The 19,300-nt window shown below is 40.2% G+C and overlaps 1 protein-coding gene across 5 annotated transcripts in view; it reads left to right on the top strand.

Annotated features, from left to right (window-relative positions):
- The window catches only part of LOC140650567 (chondroitin sulfate proteoglycan 4-like), a 42,417-nt gene extending 27,402 nt beyond the window's left edge, over positions 1 to 15,015 (top strand). For all 5 annotated transcript variants that reach the window (XM_072859068.1, XM_072859067.1, XM_072859072.1 and 2 more), the window contains 4 exons: positions 626 to 757; positions 4,887 to 5,059; positions 8,755 to 8,938; positions 9,441 to 15,015. In XM_072859068.1, the coding sequence (XP_072715169.1) occupies positions 626 to 757; positions 4,887 to 5,059; positions 8,755 to 8,938; positions 9,441 to 11,494 (2,543 nt within the window). In that variant the 3' untranslated portion in view covers positions 11,495 to 15,015. The remainder of the gene's footprint in view (positions 1 to 625; positions 758 to 4,886; positions 5,060 to 8,754; positions 8,939 to 9,440) is intronic.
- The last annotated feature ends 4,285 nt before the right edge of the window (positions 15,016 to 19,300 follow it).

Genomic DNA, 19,300 nt, shown 5'->3' with positions numbered 1-19,300 from the left:
CACTTGTGCCAAAGTACATACAGGTCCTAAGATTAAGGAAAAAAATGTGCATTTGTTATGAGTACGCATAACCTCTGAAATAGCTTAAGCTGTGACAACATATGCTCTTCAGCAAAGCTGAAGTGGAGTGAAGAGGCGAAGGAAACAACCTGAGGGTTGATTCAGTCCTTTAAATGTAAATCAAAATGAAAGAACATCCTAGTTGTTTTTCTCCCCAAATTCCTTCTTTGTCAAAATGTGACTGCTTAAGTGTTTTGGTCCCTCCTAAGATATAAAAGGAGTAGGAAATTTGGGAGTCATTGTCTCCTCAAGTTTAACTTGGTTTCAACTCCACTGCGGTCAGTGAAGAAACAAAGGAAGGGGCACTCTCCTAATTTACATCTAAGGGATGTCTGGCCTTCAGTGTAAGCAACAGCCAGTAGTTCTTCATTGGGAAGGTGTTCTCTGCATTATTAATTTATTTAATTCTAATTAAAATACAAAGGTACTGATCAAAAATTGCTTCAGGATGACTTTGGATATATTTCACTGTAGCCAAGAGCAAAAGGTGTCCAGTGTATGTTTGTTTGTTTTGGATGATAAATAGAATAATACAAGAATGAATTTACATTTTTGTTTTCTACAGGAGCAATGTCTGGAGGCTTCAACTTTCAGGTAACAGATGGTTTGAACTTTGCACCTCGACAGATTTTTAGCATCACAGCTCGGACACTAGTCATTAGCCTTGAAGTGAACAAAGGACTCAGAGTCTTTCCAGGTCTGTTTTTAAAGATTATAATGATTTCATCCACTTGAAAAAATTGCATAATACATGGTTATTTGTCAGATAGCTAGCTGGCTAAACTATAGAAAACCGTACCTGGGAACATCTATCTGTCTGATTTTTAAAAGAATAGTTATGTTTTCTCAAACAACGTATTGCTTTATTGTTTTATAGTCTAACTTTTTGATAAGCGCATGTGCTTGGAATCATGGAATTGGCAGTGAAATATATAAGCACAGTGTGACAATAACACTGTCTGCCTAAGCTCTGAACGTTCCCCATTCAGATTTGTTTAAAAGCTCTGTATTGTATTCATATATTTAGAGGTGTCTTAGCTGGTTGTGATTTTGCCTGGTAAAAGCAGAGTGAAGCTTGTGTCTGTGGGATTCTGAATAGCACATGTAAACTCACCAGATTGCTAGTTCACTTCCTTGTTTTTTGAGCTGAGTTATGGAGAGCTGCACAAACTCACTGATGAATCAGAAGGACTGAAAACTTTGATTTGTGTTTTTGTGTTTGGAACTAGTTGGATCAGCAGCTGAGTATTTTTTTAATGAAATCCTATTCCTGCAGGAGTTGATGTATTAAGAGGGTCTCATCAGAGCCATTTACTGCTTCGCATTGGCAAGGGTAATCCCTCATTGAGTTAGTAATCTAACATTAATTGCAGGATTAAAGGAGAAAGGAAGATTAGTCTTCTCTCAGCAATGTCCTGCATCACACTTCTGGTTGTGCTATCTTCTTTTTGCTCTGAACATGATCTGTACAGCCAGAGAGAGGTTGAGAACTGGTAAAGCTCTATAGGCATTAATCTGTACCTTGATTTAGTAATTTGATACAGAAAAGGAGCACTTTACTTTCTTAAACTTCCTGTATATAAGTTGTATAAGCAAAGGCTTGCAACAAAAGCCACTTAAACACAGGCAACAAAAAATGAGATTGTAGCAGTATGATCTTCTAATTCAGTCGATATAAATGGGATTCACATAAATCCAGTTACAAAGCTTATTAGTCTGTGATTTTGGTGTGTAAGGTTGCCTCAGGCACAGAGATTTACAGGAATTCTATCTTGAGCCAAAGATAATTGTAAGAAAAGTATGCCTGATACTTCCATAGAAGGTAAAGTCTCTCGACTGTCTATCAGTTCTCCAGTTTGCAAAATACAATATTTCTTTCAGCACTGCAAGCTGTATTCATCTAAGCCTACAGTTTTTCCTGAATTCTCACTTACTTTCGGTTAGCAAAATTCCATTTTGGTGTTAAAAAGTATTACTAGCTTTTTCACCTATGATACTTTTTAAAGACGTTCTGGAGCTGTATGGGTTTCAGCTGTACTTGCTCATCATGAAATTACTATTACAACAGTGATGGTGCCAAATGGTTAATATACGTAAGAACAATAGCCAGTGTCCTGTTATATTTTATAGCACTGCAGGAAAAGTTAATTTTGAGACAACTTGAGGAATCTTCTCTCTAGGGAAGTAAAAATTGAATATATCATGAAGAATTTCCATGTCTTCATGACTGGGTATAAACTATTCTCTCAAGCATATTGTTCTGCAATTTTATAAGAACATGTACTGCTGTCTTCTTTTGTGTTGGATATACCAGATTTATTTATACAATTTATGGATTTTTTTTTCTGTTCAACAGAAGCTTGTTTTGTTCAGTGTGCTCAGTAAATTGACTGCTAGATATATGAATTTTTTCTTACGTATGCTAGATATGTACAATGTGAGGATTTGCTCTCTTCAGGGAAGCAATTGCTCAAAGAAGGAATGAGCTGAATTGCTCTTTAAGAAGGAGAGGCAGCCTGACTTGTAGATATTCGGAAGCAGAGCTGTCTAAGCAGTCAGTAGATGAGATGATTCATAACTGTTTAGTGATAGGTAGAATGCTCATGCTGAAGCACTTTCCAAATCCTAAATCTAGGCAGTAAAAATGGATACCAGAATTATGAGGTACCGATAATGGCCTTATGCTGTTGCATTCTACTTGTATGGATTAGGTTGGCCCTACTCTGCATGACCCGTCCTTGTTGTGTGTCTTCCTCCCCCATCTCTGTTCCTTTCCCCTGTGTTTGGGTGGGCTTGGTTTTGTGATCTCTCTGATGTTTGGGAACAAGCAGGCAGTGTTCTCATTTCTCTTTCCTTCACCCCGTCTGTTGGGTGGCAAATAACCTTCCTCTCCCTGTTGATGTGTCAGACCAGAGCAGAACTACTGTGGGTGCTGGAACTGGTTCTCAAGTCTCAGGACAGAAGTGGGTGAAGGAGAAGGTTATGCTTGGGGGAGGATCCCATTTTACAGGAAAGCGTGACTTTATTGTCTGTGGCTCTAGACTGTACTTCAGCCTGTGGTGCGCAATGAGTGAGCTCAGGTCTGTTAGGAACAAATGGGGGCTCTGTGACACACATCTTCTGTCCCCATATTCCTGCACTGTGATGGTGGTGGTGGAATAACCTGCTATGGTTATGAAAAACTGGAGTGGTCACTTCCATCACTACAGTGTGACCATGTTTGAGAGTTACTCTGTCTTACTCTGTTAAGGCAATGAGGCCTGATTTGCATAAGTAGGAGGTTATTGAGAAATAACTGTGTTTTCAGATACATGTGGTCTGATTAACTGTTGCTCTCAGTTGTACATTCCTGACCACATCTGCTGTATGCACAAGGTTGTGCTTCCCTGTCTGCCTGTCACACAAAAAAGGGAAGAGAGAGGAGGAGGAGGGAGACTTCTTGAATTAGATATAGTGTGGGAGAATTTTTCTAGACCTGAGGGACTGCTTCACTTTTCAAAGCCATATGGAGACAGAGAGGCATGGAAAGGTAAAAAGGGTAAAACAGGCAGAGCCAGAGATCTCATTTCATTAGAACAACTCTGTTTCAGAGTAGATGTGGTGTGAACCAGGGCACAACTACATGTAAACAGGCAGAATCCTGACGTTAGTAATGGCTTGCAAAACAGCCCTATTCTTCAGTTTGCTTACCATATTTTTTCTTCTGAATATTATAGCAGGAACATGTTACATGTTATTTTGTGTTATTCCTGTATAAACAGTACGCTTTATTGAAGATGGATTGGTAATTCAGACTCCAAGGATGTATACTGCTAGTATCTGAAATAATATATTGATACCTATAGCTTGTTGCTCAAGAAAAAAAGAAAATGTAAAAATGGAGACAGAAGTGGAGGCAGGGGGAATAGGGTTATGGGAATCTATTGCTCCTCCAAAGGTATCATTAAACATGAGATTTAGTTTGCTGAGTGTGTACCGTGAAACTGCATCTAAAAGAAGCCAAATAAAACTTCTTTTTTCTTTTAGGAAATTACTAGGTTTGGTTTTGTCACAGCTATGTCAAAGATTGTCTTGGTTTGACTAAATGCCAGAAAGCTCTTTATAATCTTTATAATAGTTAAGCCAGAAGGTACTGGTTAGTGTGGTTCTATGTATTACAAGGATTTTGTTACCCCTCAGTGTCCATCCATCTTTATAATGTATTATTTCAGTTCAGGCCGTTATTTCTGTTGTGTGATGTTCTTCCTAATTTGTTTAATTCAGTATTTAGTTTTTAATTTCATTTTATGAAAATCATCTTTCATATCGATAAAGTGTGGTTCAAGCTTCTGGTAATAATCAATCTTGGTTTGTGTGTTCACTAGAAACTTTGCTGTGTTAAGGCTTCTGCCTGCCAAATCACCTTGCCTTCTGTGGGCAACTGGGATTACCAAAAACATTAACAATAATGACTTCAACGGGAGTTTGAATTCAGTTCTAGGCATGTAATATAGGAACAGGTCTTCTTATACATGCTCTACTCCTTACTCTGGGTTGGTTTTGCAGAAGCTAGTATTTAGTGATTACATGTGCTGAAGAGAACTGCATTTTTTTCATTTCTGTAAAACAAAGGTACATCCTACTGTTGGGCGCTTTGATTCAAAAAGCTATGGAAGAGTTGTAATTAGAAGGTAACTAGATAAAGGGCAAACCTGCTGACGTTATAAAATGTTATTAAAATGCTAAGTACAATACCTAGATGAGAAGGTGAGTTGTGCATACAAAACTTACCCTTTGGGTAAAATTGCTGTTGCAAATCTGTGTTACTTATAATAGACATTTTTTAGGTTCCAGGAAACCTATTTCACGACATGATCTGAAAGCTGTAACCAATGATGTGACCAATGCAGGAAACAGAACTATAACCTTTATGATTGTAACTTTCCCAAAACTTGGAAGGCTGATCAGAGTAAATTCTGATAATACCGCTCAGGAAATCCTCAGTTTTACGCAGTCTATGGTAAGCATTTACTTTATAATAACTAGTTCAGGGGTAGATTATTACTTCAAAGGCCATCTCAGTTGCTTGTTCTTTGTCTGATCCATTTATATCTGTTAAGTAACCAGGCATATGTGACCCATCAGTGCAATCACCCAGATTTGCTGTGTCATTAGATATCTGGCATCTAGTAATGAACGCAAGAGGAGCCTTTGTTCCCCTCTGCTTGGATACTAGCAGGGTCTTGGCAATTTTCGCTGTTTTGCTTGTAACAGTATTTTTCAAGAAGAACTGTTCTGGTGCCATTAACGAGCAGTCCAAGGTTGGAAGCCTTTAGTTTTTGGCAGAAGGAATAGCCTTTTGCTCTATGAAAAGTCCAAGTATCAGATTCATTTCAGCTGTACACAGTCCTCATGGGTGTCCCCAAGAGGACTTTTATTGACTTGATTGGCTGTGATATTAAGTGTTTAAAGAATCTTAACTGTGATACAGGGTCTCATACTTGAATGACTAAAACGTGGCAGCTCATGTAACTTGATGGAAAACATTTGTTTGCAACTGAAAAGAAATGACTTATGTCTGTGTGCAGAATCTGAATATAACTGTGTGCTCTGCGTGCAGTAAGTTATTCTCAGAAAATCTAAGCGGGGGAGATAAAAGGAGCTCAATGTCCTGACTTTGCAGGAGGAAAACTTAAGAGATAATTTGGTCGTACAGATTTACGCATTTACAGATTTGAAAAGTGGCTGTTTGATTTACTGTATGAAGGAATGAGAAAATGTATTGGTCAGAAACTGAAACTTGACCAATAAAACCTGGAAGAAAGGTTAACATTTTTATTAGTTATCATTGAACTTTGAAACAACCTGACCAAGGACTGTGGTGGAATGAATCTCCACTTGAACTTTATAAACCAAGATGAGCACAGAATGTTTCTCTTAAAACTATGTTATAATCCTATTATGTTATTGGTCTTGCAATAGTTGCTGAGTTTTGTCTTACATTATGAGGGAGATGAACTGTATAATGACACTGTTCCCTTCTATTCCTAAAATGTGTGATTTTTATGAACATTAGATGAAACAGTTAAGCATGTCAGACAGAAAATCTTTCAGCTAAGGTTTTGAAGTTTCACTCTTTTTGCCTATGGATATGATCTTCACATATGTTTATCAGACAGTGCCATGTCAGAACATGCCACCTATTCTCTATAGCTTTAGTTCTTTCTAATGTGTAGCTGCTAACTTTCCTTTGAACTTTGTAAATTGTGTAAGGATTTGAGCTGTAATAATGTGTATGCTTTTCTTCTCTGTCCGAGGTATTTGTATTGGCCATTTTCACTTCAAACAAGTAGAGCTAAGTGACATTGCAGGTAGAATTAAGGTATCCTAACCAGCTTGCTGTTTATTCTGGTAGAGAATGAGGTATAAAGGAGAGAAAAGAGATCCTAAATAAACTTTCATTGTCTAGCATGTTGTAGCCACATGAAATTAAATATCAGTGAGAAAATGACATTGATATTACAAACATTGTATATTCTCCATGTAATGGAGAGTAAGGCATTCAATTTCTGTTTGGTAATAAGAAGCTTGTAGATCTGATTTGAATTGAAAATATTCTGCATTAGTTTAATTCTTTGCATTTTCATTGACTTCATTCTGTATTGTGGAACTTGAAATTTCACTTCTGAAAAGTACTATGCAGCTAGCTTATAAAAGTAGTTAGCACTTTTGCTGTGGTGGTGAACTCTTCCCTGTGCCCTGTGGTTTATTGCTTCATTGCCAAACAAAAAAAGAAAAAAAAGAATTGAAATCATTATTGCATTCCAAGAAATTTTTTCACAGACAGTTGTTCAGCCAATATAAGAAAACTAATTGCACATTAAACACACTTGAATAACACAGTAGTTTTCAACATGATGTTTGGGGTTTTTTTTCTCTGCTAGTACTTTCTATGGTGTCTTCGAAGTATTTTCATCTTGCAGCAAGCCACAATTTCTTCATTATATTTAAAGTCATTACAGAGGTAAACACAGAAATCCTCACCAATTCCATTCTTTTCTCAGCCCAGATATTAGCATGGGCTTGCAAGTAAAAAAAGATAATACTAGTAAGATTGATACTAAATGCCGTTGAATTTAAAGGATGCATATTGTGCCTGTTCCTGTTACAAAAATTTGCTTTCTCCAACTTGAATTCCTAGAGACATGCTTTTATTATCAATTTTGTTTGTTTTAGCCTATAATAGCCATTAAGAATTAAATCAGTATAGGGAAAGCATAAACCTGGAGATACGCATATAGGATTTTACCACATCAGTCTGAATTTTTTAGACAATAAGATGGGATTTGGTTCCGAGAAAACTGACCCTGAAAGCCCTGTTTCCCTAGTGATCTCAGTGGGGGTTGTTGCAGTAGTTTCAGGACCAGTGTGCTCTCTAGTCACAGCTCTGATTCTGTAGTGCTGAAGTGCTTCATCCGTGATAGCAGCAGGGGCTTTTTTGGTTTTTGGTTTTTTTTCCACACCTTTCAAGCATATGTGATGGGAACGTGTGCTAATGAGTTCCTTCAGAGTGTTTGCGAGTTGTGTAGAGTGTGTTACAAATAGTAAACTTAGAACTGGCACCATCTCAGACAGGGATCTCTTTGGTAATTATAAACTAACACATGCAAGCCAGGTCAGTAGTTGCCTGGGAGGTTAGCAAGGATTTAATAGGTATAGCTGTGTTCTCTCCAGGTCAGTGAGTGAATTATCAAGCAGACCAGACACTGAATCTACTGGATGAGAATTAGTAAGTGTTCTAGTCTTGTGGTTATTAGGTATCCTATTCTTGTTTCAATGTATTATGGTATTGATCTTAAAGTTCGGGTGTAGTTCCAACTGATGAGAATCCTAGTCTGAAAATACTGCCTTTTGCTTTGGGGCTTAAAGAGATAAATGGTTGTGTCTTGTATGTGTTTCTCTGAAGATTTACTGCAGTGTTCTGCTTTGAAGCTTAAATCCTCATGGTGGGACTGATAGGATTCTCTTGAATATGACAGTCTGCAAGGTCAGTGAAAGCAGGTGTAGCGCAAGCCAGGTTCCTTCGTGTCTCTTAGGAATCCCCTTCTTGCTGTGATGTAGAAATTTTCCACTAAGTAATCCCATGAGCTCTTTGGTTATAAGTGAGCATTTATTTCAATGGTTATTGGACCTCCTTGTGGTTTCCGTAGTCTCTTACCAGGTATCTTTTGCTGTTTGCCATGAAACACCTCATCAAAGTCCTTTTCAAGCCTTCAATCTTTCATATGCTTTTTCAGGACAATGACTCCAGCCCTGCTGGTATCCTTATAAAGAAAAAACCCTAGACATATGATACTCCGATTCACTAAAGATACAGTCCAGCTGAGCTCCTGTTCACCATTACCATTGCTAGTTTGAGATAAGTTTCTCAATGTTTTATATCTCTGTTCCTCACATAAGGCCTTTACTAAGCATTCATGCACAGCAACATTTCACCTACCTTCAAGTATGCTTGTCTGGCAACACAGAGTCTATCTTCAGAGAAAGAGAAATGCAAGATAATGTCAATGTAAGTTACATACGTGCTGTGCATGGACTAAGGTACAAAGGGCGCTCTTGAACAATGTTCTTCAGATTTTTTTTTTTCTCTCTTTACACTTCTGTTTTTAAAATTATTCTCCTCTTATACCTATGGCTTTTCTTTACCCTAAACAGGTGGATGAAGGCGTGATCATGTATGAGCACTTACATGCCGAGTCAGCTGGCTGGAGTGCAGAAGATTTCTTTACATTTACTGTCTTCTCTCCACCATCAGCGCTGGACCTCCAGGTGTTTGATATTGTCATTTCGTATGAAATTACCAGGCATGATCGGAACAGTCGTCTTCTGGCAAATACAGGTAAAGATGCTGTACTGTTTGGGCTCCAAATTGTTTTGGATCTGTCAGAGTTCCAATGAACAAATGTGAAAAAACAAAGGCTACTTTCTCTGTAGTAACAAATGACCAGAATACTTTTGTCACAGAGTGTAGTGTAGATAGTAGCTTGGAAAACTGCATCACTGCGTATTTAAAAATGAGATTTACTACCTGTGTTTGATAATTCCTACTTCTGTAGTGGGTATTCTCCATTTTGCTGTAACGGTAGGTGAAAACACTGTCAGAAGCTTTGAGATAATGATATTTCTTTAATCTTAATGTAAGTATCAACAGAAAATCTTGTCTCGTATATGTGACTATTTTAAAAATAGTGGTAATATATTTTTAGCCATGACATATGGAAATCAAGGATGCCATGAAGGAGAAACTTTTCTGAGCATCATCAGTGTCCGATATCTAATTTCTGAAACATTGCAAACTATAAAAGAGTAAATTTCTAAGATTCTCTTTTCTTTTCTGCTAGGTGCCATAGTCCAGGAAGGAGGTAGAGTATTAATCAACAAAATAAATTTAGATGCTTCAAATCTATTGATTAAGCTACCTGAGGTACAGCGCTCCATGTATGAAGTCTGGTATCAAGTTGTATCTTTACCCCAACATGGCATGATTGTTGTTGGAGAAAGAAATGTTACCAAAGAAAAACCTAACTTCTCCCAGTACATACTGAACAAATTTGGAGTTGTGTATGTACATGATAATTCCGAATCGCTTAATGACAATTTCACTTTTGCTGTTTGGTTAAACTTAAAGAGCAAGTCTGCAACAAAGCCTCATGGCGAAGTTTTGGAGGAGATGTTTAATATCACTGTTGTTCCAGTGAATGACCAGGCTCCAGAACTGAAGACTAAAAGGCTGCACTTGAAAGTCCTGCAGGGAGATGTGTCAGTACTGGGGTCAGAGAATCTGAAAGTTGAAGACCTAGATAATGCCCCAGCTGAGCTCAAATACACCATTGTTAGCAACCCCAATAATGGTTATTTAGCAATGAAAAGCAATCTTAGTGTTTCTATAAAGGATTTCACACAAGCTGATGTCGACAGTGGTAAAGTTTGGTTTGTACAGGATGGAAGTTCATCTTCTGGGGTGTTTTATTTCAGTGTGACTGATGGTAAACATCGCCCTTTATACAAAGTCTTCAGTCTTGAAGTCATACCAATCTCTCTTGTCCTGGTCAACCTTACTAATGTTGCACTTCCACAGGGCCAGACATCTGTCACTATTACTAACATGCAGCTTTCAGCTGTCACAAATGGAAAAAGCACTAATATCATGTATGAAATAACTCAGCCCCTCAAATATGGGCACCTGATGGTTGGAAATGAGCAGGTTACTAAATTTGAGCAGGCAGATTTGTACTCAGGAAGGCTGTCTTACCACCTGACAAATCTCACTGCGTCCAAAGAAGTACTGGAGTTCATGCTCTTCACTGCAGAAGGTAATCTAACAGGACAAGTGCTGAACATCACAGTGAAGCCTTTAGTACAAGTTGTGCCTGACATGCAGGTTTCAAATCAAGCAGCTTATAAATTCAGAAGCAGTGACCTGGATGCTTCTGAGCTAGCTAATTTGACAAATAGTAATCCTAGATTTGAGGTGATAGTGCCTCCATCTCATGGAAGGATTGTAAAGAAAAGGTTTGTGAATGATGCAGTGTTCGAAGATATTCAGACATTCACCCAGGCTGACATTGATAGTGGTGTTGTGCTTCTAGACATAGATACGAATATGACGGGCATTGATCTGTTAAATGACTCATTCACATTTATACTCAGGGCAGATGCTGTGCAGCCTGCTGTTGGCTGTTTTCAGTATTCCATCGTGCCATACAGTCCTCCACTGGTGCAGGGTTTTACAGCCGAAGTGCCTTCCATAACCAGCACTACCACTTTAAAGATTCACACTACCTCACAGGATGAGGCACCAGCCTCCTCTCAGAATGAAGAGCCTACAGTAGCACCACAGAAGACTGGATCAACCATGTGGCCAGGGCAGAATCGCTGGGGAAATCTACATGAGGAAGGTCCATTGCTAAATCTGGCAATGGGGACAAGTGGATCTGCAGGGAGTAGGACCACAACCCAGGTTAATGTCAGGAGTCCCAGAGAGCAAGCAGGTGAAAGCAGCAACCCTTGGTACATCATTGTCCCCCTGGTCCTGGTGTCTGTGCTACTCATTGTTGCTGTTTTTTCTGTGTGCATTTTGCTAATGTGTCAGAAGAAAGAGAAGACAAAACCGCTCATCAAAAGTCAAACAGATGCAGTCCTCAGTAGTCCAGATCGATGTTTGGAACGGAGCTTGACTGTACCCAGTGTTACAGTGACTCCTCTCCTGAAGATGGTTGAGAGAAGTACAGCCTCAACATTCACGGCAGTAAGACATGAACAGCTGCTTCCTGCAGTGGTTTCTCCGACTGCAGAACGGTCTCTGCAAAACAGCTGGTTAAACCTTGATCCTGAAATGATCCAGTATTGTCGAAAAACAAACCCAACTTTGAAGCGCAATCAATACTGGGTGTAATTATGGCCAGTTTTGGTCATGCTAATTGACGTAGTATGGAAAAGAGAGTATACATTGTTGACATACAGTTTGTTCTTTAATACACTTATTTATTATAGATCAAATGATGCACTGTTAGATGAAATCCAAATACCTGTGAATTAATAATAATAAAAATCTTGCTGATTACAGTGGCCATAAAATAGGATTTCCAGTTGGTACTTCAGCAAAATTCCTACTTAATTCAGTGCAGAATTTGGCCCCATAGATTTTGAGTGCACCCTGTGTATGCAATATTTTTTATTTCCCATGACAGGGGTAAAATAGAATGTTCTGTCATGGATTATATATTTTTAATATAATTACTGTTTTTGAATAACCAAGTTTGCTATAAAGGTCTTGTATTCTTTCCTGAACCACCACTTCTCTTTGAAGAACTTTCAACTGTTTCTGTAAGTAATTGCCAAGGTGGTAATCTCAATAATGTCATTTTGACCCCGAAGGTTGTTCAGAGGCCAGTACTAAAGAAACAAAGCTGTGATTATTTTGGCAGGTGTTCATCCGCGTCACTGAACTGGAAATCTAGAATTCAACTCAGCAACAATAGTACAGCAGTGACACTATATAAGGATTCTGGTAAAATACTGTGAGATGTTCATTCTTCTGTTTTTCTTTTTCCTCATTTGATACCGAACTCTAGCCTTTAATGTCTGCAGAATGGTAAAACGCATCCATGATCTCTAATCCACATAGCAAAAACCGTGTGTCTGCCAGTCAGCCTGTCTCCTGAATTATCTTTAGGCCTAGGTGACCTCTAGAAGTACATATCAAAATTTCCTGCTCCTGACAAAGGGCTAAATTCTGCTTTCAGTGCAGCAAGCACAACTTTCTCTGGAGTCTGGGTGTTCAAGCAGATGACAGTAGAATCGAGTCCTCTGCTGCATACTATTGTGTGTTGTGGAGCTGCTGACAGAAACAGTCCTGCACGGAAGTATGTATCCCCTTCTGAAGTTTCACAGAATCCCCTTCACCTCCCAGAACACTGAACACATGTGCCTTACACACTATAAGACAAGTACTACCTACTCTAATTTTGCTCTGGTTGTAAAATGTGCAATAATTTCTCTGCAAAGGGAATGTTTTTGTATTTCTGGAAATCCAAGCTCAATAGTGATGTGCAGTCTCCTGTTAAGGTCCAGTCTTTTTTCCACTGAGGACAACAGCAAAATTCTTGTTGACTTCAGAGAATGAATTGACTTCAAGGGAGTGGTGCTGTGATCATAACCAGTGTCTTACTAACCACTAACTTATCATCTATTTTTGTATTTTTGTCCGGTTACAGCTTCCAGTTAGCTTCTCTGTAAAAACACCATGCTCAGGGTCAGGATGGTGTCAGCTCTGCACTCAGTTAACACTGGAATAACATTTTTGTTGGAGCCTAGGTACTGCAGTTTTCACTTTTATAGAACAAATGTATGGGCCTCAACATCCTTGGTGCTATTCATTTCACACTACTTTGTTGTGGATGATTTTTTTGTTGTTGATGAGTTGTGTTTCTGTCATTTTTATATTTCACTTATGGGAAATTTTCACCCATGAGGAGAGACAAACTAAGTCTCCGCTTACTGCTGTGTTCTGGGAGCTAAACACAGGAGCCGTGGGGTAGTCTTTCTCATCTTTACCACCTCTGCCATGGACAGCCGTGGTTGTGGTGCGTTTTGAAGCAATGCATTTTTCAGGGCCCACTTCAAGGAGAGTAGTCCACGTCAGTGGAAAATATGCAAGCCACATCTTCAGTTAGTCAAGTTAATGGAGCACTAGAGACTAAAGATATGAACCCTTTATATGCCTAAGCTAAAATGTATTTGAACCCTGATACACAGTTTTTATTTCTCTGTCATTACCATTTTTCCCTGATGCCAGCATGAGCAGGTTTGAATTCAAGCAGTGCGGTCAGTGTAAAAGGCTGGGGTGTTCAGGTATCCCAGGTGGATCGCTGCAGATCTGCATTGTAGACCTTTTCTGCTTTTCCAGAAAAGTCTTTGGGACTGTTTTTAGAAACTCTCAGCCAGAGAGGTGGTGCTGCCAGCCATCTCAGGGACACCCCAGTGTCCTTTGTGGAAGTGCAGCTGTATGTCTTTTGCCATTTCCTGAGACCTCTTCTGCTAACACCAAGCAGACAGCAGCTTCCTCCAGGTCCCAGCTGTCAGCAAAGCATTCGCTACAGCCTGCCTTTGATGCCTTCTAGCCGGTAGCAGGAACCTGATCCCTTTACACCTCTTCCAAGGCCTCACTCCAAGGAGGAGTAAAGAATTATAATCCAACACTTTCCTGACACTTAAAGAAGCCTGTCTCGCATTTCCTTACCACCGAGATCTTCCTGTCAACAGCAAGAGAGGTGTCATACTCTAATACCTATCAGGAGACCAAGCTATATGCCTCCATTTCCATAGCAAAATATCGCAATGCTGAAAGCTGCTGGAGTCTGGTGACAAAATCCACACTGTGGACCCACAGCAGGCTGAACAGAAATATGGAAGTGAAGTGTGTGCTTAATGAGATTTTGCTAAACATATCATTGTAAAGACGGGTGTGCCCAAAGTTGCAGTGCTCAGTGTGCAGTGGAGATGGAACATAGGGCTGCTGTAGTGCTGGCAATCGTAAAAAACAACACCACAACATAATACCAAGTGAGTAAAAAAAATAGCAATGCAATTAGAACTCACAATTGAATGGGAATTCTTGAGTTTCAGCATTTGCATGCTCTGAGCAAGAAATCGTACATGAAAAATACAGAAAAGGTGGTGGAATTTGTGCTGGCTTTTTTGGCTTCAGCATCGTGGGCTGAACTCTTGTTCTCTGTTTCCAAAATGCTTTTGGCTGACAATTGATGTTCATTTCAACTAGATTAGGCATTATGGAATTGTATTTCGAGGATTGGGCTCAATTTTTAAAGCATTGAGGGTTTTGCTTTGTTTTGTATCAGTGATTACTGGGTTTCATACAAAATGCAGCGGTCATATTGTAACTGATAACTACATATGGATTTTGCTTTAATATCCTACCCTGAATCCCCAGGAAAAAAAAAAAATTCTGATTGCATTAATGTAAGCTTTCCCTGTGGACAATACAGAATAGTCTCTGGCAGAGGACAGTTCATCTTGTTCTTACATAGATACTAAATACAGGTGAGAGAGTCAATTCTGGATGAGCTGAGGTCACTGGCTTAGCTAGAAGTCCAGCTTTGAGATGGTAAAAACTCATTGGGATGAATCCCGTCCTGTGTTTCCTAAATAACAATCAATCGAGAAAATCCCCAAGAAAAACATTTTCTCCTTATGGATTCTTTTTGTGATTCCAGGAACATACATAGTTTATGGTCAGGGTCTGGTTTGAATTTTTTGGTTGTTTCACTTAACCTTCAAGTTTTGTGTTTTATTTAGTGAAGGTGGCATTTATGAAGGATTCCTTTTCTTACCAAATGGAGTTCTAAACTGCAGCATGAAAGTGCCTTGAAAACATAGATAAAATCAATAAACTGTTTTGTTTATAATCCACACACGTATGTTTTTGTGCTTTCTTTAAAGACTTGTAAAGTACTGCGGTTGGTGCAGAAACACAACAGGATCCCATTGCCAGTAACAGCGTTCTTCCAAGTTTTCTGATGTTTAGTTTTTAAATTGCGCATGTGCTGAGATTGCTGTTGTGCTGTGCCCAGCGTTGTGCCTCTAACATAATGCGTTTGGCCGTGTCGTGCCATATGACATGTAACATAATGCATGTCGGCTGTTTAACCCTAGCCGGCAACTAAGCCCCACACAGCCGCTGCCTCACTCACCCCCGGTGGGATGGGGGAGAGAAGCAGAAAAGTGAGAAAACTCGTGGGTTGAGATAAAGACAGCTTAACAGGGAAAGCAAAAGCTGCGCACACGAGCAAAGCAAAACAAGGAATTCCTTCACTCCTTCCCATGGGCAGGCAGGTGTTCAGCCATCTCCAGGAAAGCAGGGCTCTGTCACGCCTAACGGTGACTTGGGAAGACAAACGCCATCACTCCGAACGTCCCCCCATTCCTTCTTCTTCCCCCTAGTTTACATGCTGAGCATGACGCCATATGGTGTGGAATATCCCTTTGGTCAGCTGGGGTCAGCTGTCCCAGCCGTGTTCCCTCCCAACTCCTTGTGCACCCCCAGCCTCCTCGCTGGTGGGGTGGGGTGAGGAGCAGAAAAGGCCTTGACTCTGTGTAAGCACTGCTCAGCAACAACTAAAACATCCCTCTGTTATCAACACTGTTTTCAGTGCAAATCCAAACCATAGCCCCATGCTAGATACTATGGAGAAAACTAACTCTACCCCAGCAAAAACCAGCACAGGCTGGAAAAGGAGAGACATGTTATATGCATCTGCCTGGCTGTGTTCAGCACTTGCATGCGTGTAACAAAATAAATGCATTGATTTGAACTTGCTCAAACAGGACTGCACTGGGTTTATTTCAGTAAGTTTTTCTGTTATTTAACTGCACATGCTCAGAAGATTTTAAATTATCAAATTCTTAAATGTTAATACATTAGTGGTCTTTTGTCATTAAAAAAATCTGATTTTTTTTCACCTCTAAAAATCTTCAGGTTATCTTTTATTCTCGATCAAAAAAATGCACTCACTCCAGCCTCACACCAAATGCATTGTTTGACCTGATTTTGATTTTTTATTAATCAGAACTTAGCTGGTTTGTGGTTGTTCCTGTGACTTGAGATAAGGAACTTTTTTCTTGAGACTTCAGAAATGCTGGTGGCCCAGTGGAGCAGTGACTCCCACACTGTGACTCAGCATCCTGAGTGCAAAAATCTGCATCAGCTGTAGCGGAGCTCGGTCTCGGGGTCATGTCCTCCTGCCCCAGCCCTCCTACAACTCAGAAAATGTTAGTTTGGGAAGAAAAGAAAGCACAGAAATGGTCATAAACCTTTTATGGTTTTCCTTTTATTAAAATATTAGCAAGGACCAGATACAACTTTTGCTGCAGTAGCCTGTTACTACCTGCAAGGCCCAATTCAGCAGTGAATCTACTTGCATGTCCTGAGCTACAGGCTTCCATCCTGCTTGCACCATTTTTTTCAAGTCAGTCCTTGTGATGTTAAGTTGAAGTACATTCTGTGAATATTTTTGTATGGGCTGAAAATAATTGTCCTGGCATATTCAATGGAAACTCTATTAATTTATCTTCACTCGTTTCAAGCTAAATAATTCCTGCCAGAGCTTGCATATCCCAAATGCAGTCCCAGAACAAAATGTTCTTTCATCACAACTGGTGAAATCCATAGTTTCACATCTGTTTGTAGGGAGACTCTGTATGGTGAAATGCTTGTTTTACATGATCATTTCCTCATTTCCAGTCTTGCTGCTTCGTTATTTTTGTGGTAATGCTAATTTATACGTGCTGGTAACCACTACTTAGACACGAAGTTGTTTGCAGACTGAGGTTTTAGCTGCAAAACCTTTGCATGGCATCACAGTGAGAGGGGCATCAAGTATCATAAATTTGTTGGGGAAAAATGAAGACTGAGCAGATTGAGCATTGGTATGGGATGGTACTGAGCATCAGAACTTCCTGCAAGAACACAGGCAATAGATCAGAATAAGTATGTGCAATTTATAGTGTGTGACTGATCACAGTGATTTGGTCCAGCTAATACACCGTACAACAACATCTTGCATAGCAGCTTTTATGTATGGTGCAGGAAAGCACACTGATGAGGAAATTCTTGAGAGAATAAAAGATAATTGGAGGAATCAAAAGTTCATATTTCATATACAAATAAATATTCAAGTGCATGTAAATGAAAATGAATCCGTAAGGGTTCACATAGGAAGTTGGTTTGAGACATGCAAAGCCACCAGGGAAGCTGCTTTGCTAGCAGGGGTGCTGAGGAAGAGGTTGGTTACAGAGGCAGGGGAAGGTAGGAGGATGGGACAGGGATAAGTTCTCTGGGGTTAGATGGAGTTTCTGAAAACAAGGGAAGGTCATGTGGAAGCAGACCCATGGGCTTGTTTGAAAGGCAGAGGTGACATGCTGGGCTGTGCCTCTGGGAAGCGGGCTATGATCCACCATGCTGCCGGGGGAGCTCACCTCACTGCCAGAGAAAGGGAAAAGCAAGAATCAGGATGACGAGTTTTGTTCCCATTAGAGGGGAGAGTTGTGCTTGGGGGGGAGAAGCTCAGTTTGCTTTTTCTTCTGCTTCCCTCTGCAGCTGGCAGGCGATCTAGTAGAAGTGAATCTCCTGTGGCATGGACATTTAGAATGTTGACTGACAAAGGTGGCTGCCTGTCAAGGGTGGCTGCCTGTCAAGAAGTCCAGTTGCGGGGATTCATCAGATCAGATCACTAAAATCCGTCCTTATATAACCATCGCCCAGTCTGGCTGAGCCGAGTTGCCTAGGGTGTAACTCAGATGTTAAAGCCTGTTGGCATTAATATTGCCTTAAAAATAGAGCTGCAATGTTCCTAGTGTCTTGGTCAAAGTGCAGAAAGGAACAGGGTGAACTTGCCAGAGGTTTTGACTGATTGTAATCAGAATTAATGATTAATGGTAAATCCAGTTATCTATCTGCAGGCACTGACAGGTATTTATAAGTAAGGCAACAGAGGTCTTGATTGTGAGCACTGAGCTAACTAATGCAAAATAAAGATGGACCTGAGCTTAGTCCTTGAAAGAAATGAAAGTAGCTTGAGGACTGATCTCATTTACACATGGCTGCACAAAATACTGTTGAAGAGCAGCTCTAGGACTAAGATTAGACCAGGTGCAGAAGTAAGTGGTAGTGGGATGAATCAGCTAGAAGAACAAACAACTGCCTAAGTCATAGCATCTCTTAGTCAATCTGCATTGTCCATCCCAGGTTCTATATGCTGCTAGGAATGCTGCAGTATAACCATCAGTGAGACAAGTTGCCCATTTTCCTTCCCTAAATCACCTTGCTCCTGGCTGTAGGGCTTAGGTTCATTTAGTCTTTCCTGTGGTGCTAATTTCTGGGATTTGGAGATGTCTCTTTGGCAGTCCTTGGTTCTGAGTATGGGATCTGCCCTCAGAAGCTCAGTACTTCTGTGCGTGTCACTCAAGAGCCAACAGGGTGGTTACAGTTGGTCACCACTGATCTGTGTTGTGGCCTACTCTAATCTGAACCCACAAGTTACACTTAAAGACACATTATACCAATTTCCATTTCACTGGTTCTCCAGAAAGCCTGAAAATTTCTAAAACGGTGGGTTCGTGATGCCCCTCAGTGGTGCCACAGCTCGGGAAGCAGCTGCTTGTTCCCCCAACACTCAGCTCAGCTGCAGCATGCCCTGTGGTGGGCAGACCTTGGTCATTTGGCAGCCTATTTCGTGTTATACCAGGCTATTTCACAGACAGAGGGTGAGAGCTTTCACTCCGCCCAGCCTCTCTGCACTGCTTCAGCCATCAGGGAGAGGTCGTCTCTTGCAGCTTGATGAAGGAGAGCTGCAGAAGAAGGGGTTGCTCTCAGGGGCTGTCAGGTAGCGGAGCTCTGCTCTGGTTTCACTGATTCCCCACTTCCACCCTGCTGGGAAATTCTCAGGCTGGCACCTGTGAGCAGAGGGCAGTACTTTGCTAAGAAACCTAGACATACCCACCTTCTGCTTTAGAGTTTTAACTTCCTTTTTTTTAAAATAAAAAAATTCTTTCTTTTTTAGGAAACACAAATCCAGAACAAGAATATGTAAGCACATACATAAATCACAGCCTCTGCCAAGAGCAATTGTAATAGTTTAGTTGTAAACAGTGCATCACCTCCCAGGTGTTAGAGCTACAATCT

Source organism: Ciconia boyciana, chromosome 4 (assembly GCF_034638445.1).
Source record: "Ciconia boyciana chromosome 4, ASM3463844v1, whole genome shotgun sequence".
Lineage (NCBI taxonomy): Eukaryota > Metazoa > Chordata > Aves > Ciconiiformes > Ciconiidae > Ciconia > Ciconia boyciana.
This window is presented reverse-complemented; position numbering and strand designations above follow the sequence as displayed.